Here is a 6,000-nt window from a genome sequence, read left to right on the forward strand (position 1 = left end):
ACTTAAAAAGGAGGGGATGTTTTCCTGCTTACTGAGCAACTGCATAGATTTATCTCTACTACACCAAGGTCAACTGTCTTGGGATAACTTTCAATATGTAATTTCCATGCATATTTGGCTCAGATCTTGCTTTCCTTTTGTTGCTATCACTTCAAACTTAGTTCAGGTACTTTTTCTCTATTTTAATGGAATCAAAGGAATTCTTTCTTGGGTTTTGAATGAGGCACAGCTGACCTAAAGCAAGATCTCTCTTTACCAGACCACCCGGAGATTAACCTTTGCCATGGGGGGTTGAAGAAATAATGTCTAACCAAGGCAGTGATCAAGAAGATTTGGGAGCTATTGGATCCACAGCTCCTTTGCAGTCAAGGGGAAGCCAAGCTGCTGTCTGCATTGCAGATTGAGGAGAAGCCGATGGTACCTCCCAAATGGTCTTTGGGAGTAGGACGGATGGAAATGCCAGAGGAGCTCCCCCCTGGGGTAACGGCTGCCAGACACAGGTGGGGAGAAGCTGCCTGGCAGGAGGAAGACAAAGAAGACCTCCTGCTGTCCCAAGCTTTGTATTTATTGCATGAAGCTCTGGAGAATCAGAGAGCTAGAGAAAGGTGTGCATTGCCTGCACGTGAAGAGACTGGTGAAGCAGTAGGGGGCAGCCGAAGCCTCTGCAGCTCCAGAAGTGCCCAACCAGGGCCAATACAGGCTGCAGGAATGCCAGCGGCTGCTGTAGCCCATGGCCCCCTGGTGGTGGGGGCAATACCACGGAGGCGCCGAATTCCCAAAGTTCCTCTGCTGGAAGTAAAATACAGAGGGGATTCCAAGGAGTTTGGATTCTTTTTAGCCCAAGCTTGGAATATGGGGATGACTTTGCCTCAGAAGCAGCCAACGTGAGGTGTGTCACCAAAGCCCTAGAAGGTCACCCTTCATAATGATGATGCCCCTCAGCTGAGGGATTATGACATGTAAATACCCGGATAAACTTTGATGTAATCTTATATGTATCTTATTTGCTCCTATTTAGAATATTTCTTTGCCTGTTACCTACGATGTTTTGTTTTCCAGGGCTAATACCTCTTTTGCAGGAGGGTAAATGTCACCCTCCAAGAAGTTTTCTTGACATCTTTTGCTGCTTGATTCTTTTGGCTGCCATAGAAACGGGGGGGGGGGGTAATTTGGTATTTGGGGAGGAAGTTTGCTGGAGTGCGAAGATGTTCCTGTGTGAACTAAAAAGGAGGGGATGTTTTCCTGCTTACTGTGCAGCTGCATAAACTTATCTCTACTAAGCCAAGGTCAACCGTCTTGGCATACCAGATGAGTGAGAAAGCACCTGAAGATGTACCTCATATGACATTATACACATCTCAGATTGGATGACCAACCTGGACTCCTGGGGGAGGGAACTTGGGATAACTTTCAATATGTAATTTCCACGCCTATTTGCCTCAGATCTTGCTTCCTTTTGTCTGTGTCGCTTAAAACTCAGTAAAAGTACTTTTCCTCTATTTTAATGGAGTCAAAGGAATTCTTTCCTGTTTTTTTTTTAAAAATTTTATTGAAAATAAACATTTAAAAAATATTGAACATGGTGGACTTTCTTTGACATACATATCAGTCTTTACATTTTATACTAGAAAAAAATTATTAAGCAATATATATATATATATATATATATATATATATATATATATATATATATATATATATATATATATATACATACATACACACATATATATACACATACATATTTACACACACACACACACATATATATACACATATATATACATATTTACATTTAGTCTTTGTGTCATTTTATATCTTATTCATTGTACTGCATTTCCATTACATCTTAGATTTTTAATTTACATTTTATAGATTTCCTTTCATACCACTCCATACATAGAAATTGTTCCATACTTTATAGTATTCTGATACGTCTTCTTTCAATTCTAATGTCAAACTCTCTTGTTCTTGGGTTTTAAATGAGGCACAGCTGGCAGTCTTGCTCATTGCTTTAACCAGAATCGGCATTATCTCAAGGACAGTGGAAACAGTCACTTTTTGAGATGCTCTATGGTAGACATTTCTCAGCCTAGTCAATATCAAGGGATGAAGGAGAGACAAATGTAACACAATATATGCAGAAAATGGCCCAGGTTCTGTCTCGTATTTTTCAACAGGTGCAAAATGCCTTGCCACCAGTAACAACAGCACCATTGTGTGTCCCACCTAGAGAGTGGGTTTGAGTAAAGGAACTCTTCCTGAGTGCAACCAGTGCCAAGTGGTCCAACCCTCGGCAGGTTCTTCTTAGCACACCCACGGCGGCTAAAGTTGAAAGCTTGGGTCCATGTTTCTAGAATAAAGAAGATTCCACCACCCAGTGGGAGCGTCAACCCGTCACCAACTTGAAGCTATGTTTGCAACGAACCCCAGCTTCACCCGCAGACCTTTTTGATTACCTGGAATCCTGACTACTTGCTGTTCGTTTTTATAGCAATTTGCTTTTCGCTTTGGATTATTGCTGCCTGATAAAATTGCTGCATTTCAAGAAGAAAGCTTTGTGTGATTAAAGCCACAGTGAACTTCATTAGCCTCCATTAGCCTCCTACTAGACCTAGGTGCTCGACTATTTGACATGTCCACTGCCTCATCCAGCTCATGTTATTCCTTTTCCACAAGAGGCATTGCCAACTCTATTTGTTATTGAGGATTCTATTTCTCACGATATCCTGCCATCAGAAGAGGGATTATGACAGTAATGACTATGAACTATGGCTCCAGCTCTTTTCACGTGAAAAGGATTCTGATGATTTTGATTCTGAGTCTGAAACTGATTTCCCTTACTCTTGAGGCAGATGAAAATTCGTTAGGAGTGTATAAAAACCACCCATACAGGAGCTAAAATCACGAAAACTCTGGTTTACCATTCAGATTACACCTGTTAGGGAATAAACATGACCAGATACAATATGCCACCTGTTCCAAAGGTAGCCAAATGGTGTGTCACTCTCCATAGGGAGTACTGTTCACCACTAAGGAATAGGTGTGTGCATTTGTGGGGGGAGATAATCATTATACCTAACAGTTGGCTTACAACCACACTATACTTGGGCAAAGCCCAGAAATGACTGTTTGTTTTGATACTTGTATATTATCTTGTTTGAAACTTGTAATAAAATCAGTTGTTACTAGCACAATTTCTGGAATAACAATTGTGGCTTCGGGAAGACAGGACAAGCCTGCCATGGTTCTTACTTTGACACCAGTACCTAAGCAATATTCACCATTGTTCCAGCAACAGGAAGCATCCTATTGCCTTAAAAAGGGAGGAATGAAAGGATTAGAGAGAGCATACACAGAGTATACCTGGCTCAACCCTTGATTCCCTGCTGGGCTGGGCTGGACACCATTGTAACCTAATGTGCCAACCACAGAGACAAAGCTTCTAGGCAAAAAGCCAAAAGTAGCCTAGCAAAGTAACTTGTGAAATGCAAAATATGTTTTCTCAGCAACTTAATGTGAGAAATAAAGCTCTGGGCTAAAATATTCCTTTCCCATCTAAGGTCCTTTGTTTGCAGAAGCACTGAGAAAAATCATGATACAAAATAATGTTTCTATAGCAATGACGATCTTTCCAAACTGTATGAACTATAAAGAGTTTGAGTAAAAGTTTTTTTGCGCGCACCTGCTTTTCTCTCTGCCTTCTCTGTTTAAGGTGGGAGACTAAAAGGTTGCCCAGTTTTTGCTTTCTGATCAGAAATAAAACTGATTATCAGTAGCCTCGTGTTCAGAATTTCATTGGACTTATCAGATTCTGAGCTGCACTCAAAAACATTACATTATAAAATTTAGAAACCACTCATTATCCTCATAGAAGGACTCCTGTTCCTGAATGCCAGGTGCAACAACCACAAATTGTGCACATCGGATAGCAAAAATATATATACTGCATATAAACAGAATCAGAACAGAAGAGAAAACATGGCACCATTTTTTCATTAATTGTGATTCGTAGGGTCTGGGGTAGTCATGATGTGTCTATGCCATCCTTGCAGATGTACAGTCTACATTTACCAATCTAATTATAATTTCCTTTTTATAGGTCAGAACAAGGCAAGAAAAAGAAGGAGAGGAAGATTTTTGCATGGCTGTAAGAAAAGTACAAGAAATTGTGGAGCTGAAATTCTCTGACCTTAAGTGCAATAATAGTACCTGTGGAAGCAATAAATTGCACGGTCCATATAGACTAGTTTATAAAAAAAAATGTTTAAAGGAAACTAAAATGGATACTATTAGAACAGCAGCATCTACCAAAGCCATTAGAGAAGGAATCACTGCCACTGATGTGGTGAGTTTTCTGAAAAAGAAAGAGGCAAGACAGAAGGCACAGCTAAAGCAGCGACAAGAGGGAGATAGGCAGAAGATTCATAAAGCGGCAAAGAAACTTGGTCAAGTGCTTTTCATCCCACCAATGAAAACACAAAAAGCAAGAATAAGTGCAGAAGTTGACAAAGTTCACCACATTTGAAAGAACACTTTGGGATTGCTTCAAATTGCTTCACTCATTTTTGACATTTATTTCTGTCTTCTGAATGCAGCTGCTGGTCCTTTAGGCTTACTATGCACCCTCTCATTTTCAAAAGGATAATATCTTTTAAGTGTGCTACATATTACCTCAGGGCTATTAATGAACAGGAGGCTAATATTAATGTCTTTTAAAATTATTTTTATCTCCTCAGGTATGTGTTGGTGCCCAGTTTCAGTTTAGCTAGAATAGATTTCAACACCACACTACACTAAACTCTCATACTAAATATTTGGACAAGAGGTGTATAAGTATGAGAATGCTGTATATTTAGTACCATCTTCAATAAAGATTTTGATTAAGTATTACTTGACATGCTGATTATCAAGCTTGCTAAATGTTGGCTGAGTGGCATGACAATTGATATTTTAATTAATCATTTGAATGCAAAAGTGGAAAGATCCTTATCAAATGTTCAGATGTAATTGAGTAGGGTAGCTAGAAAGCAGAAATAGAATTCAAAAAAATCTCACTATGCTGGACAAATGGCATGAAATTAACAAATTCAGCATAGACATGTTCAAAGTTCTTCCTCTGGAAAACTATCACTGAATGCTTAAAATGTGGGATAGAGCAGTTGTTCTCAACCTTTTCTTCATCATGGACTCCCTTTAAATCCTTTTTGCGGCCACGGACAATGGCCACGGACCACTAAGACCTATCTCAAGATTTAAATCATAACTTTTCTTCACAGCTTGCCCTGTGATGATATTGTGATCCTCCAAAGGTCCGCAGACCACAGGTTGAGAATCATTGGGATGGAGGATACCTGACCTGGTATTAATATTTGTTTTAAATAAAACCCTCTTAGAATAGTACTGATTCCAAATAGGAATTTCTTGTGGCTGAAAGAATGCAAATGCAATTTAGGGATGTATCAAATCAGGCATATTTTTTTAATCATATGAAGCAATCATTCCACTCTATTCTGCTTTGACCTGTTCTGGGCCCAGAAGAATTCATAGAAATTGTAATACTTTAAATTAGGATAATGAAATGTATAAAAGAATTAGAAACTACATCTTAGGAAGAGACGGTTGGTCTTCACTGATAACTGATCAAGGTATGATGACACTCTTCTGATACTTGCATAGAAGCTCAAGGCCTATTCTCAATCCAGACTGCAGGATATAAAATAATTATTTTAAATTCCAGAACTGATTGAATGTTAGTAAAAACTTCATAACAGTGGGATCATTCAATAGTGGAACCAATTACTGAGAAGCAGTGTGCTTCTTTTTATGTGATTATGTGTTCAAGCAGAGACTACACAACCACCTGCCAAGGACACGTTAATGTGACAACTTGCACTTAGCAGGGAGTATGATCTGATGAACAAAATCAATTGCCCCATCTATTTTTTGTGTCTAAAAGCATTGAAATTACTTATTTTAAGCCTTAGGCATAAACAATAG

At 39.0% G+C, this 6,000-nt stretch overlaps 1 protein-coding gene across 2 annotated transcripts in view; it reads left to right on the forward strand.

Moving 5' to 3' along the window:
• TEDC1 (tubulin epsilon and delta complex 1) overlaps positions 1 to 4,890 on the forward strand; it is a 51,000-nt gene extending 46,110 nt beyond the window's left edge. For both annotated transcript variants that reach the window (XM_087962470.1, XM_026681816.2), the window contains one exon: positions 4,103 to 4,890. In XM_087962470.1, coding sequence (XP_087818596.1) covers positions 4,103 to 4,528 — 426 coding nt within the window. In that variant the 3' untranslated portion in view covers positions 4,529 to 4,890. The remainder of the gene's footprint in view (positions 1 to 4,102) is intronic.
• The last annotated feature ends 1,110 nt before the right edge of the window (positions 4,891 to 6,000 follow it).

Source organism: Notechis scutatus, chromosome 3 (assembly GCF_049901735.1).
Source record: "Notechis scutatus isolate UNSWTSFEM ecotype Mainland chromosome 3, rNotScu1.2, whole genome shotgun sequence".
Taxonomy (NCBI): domain Eukaryota; kingdom Metazoa; phylum Chordata; class Lepidosauria; order Squamata; family Elapidae; genus Notechis; species Notechis scutatus.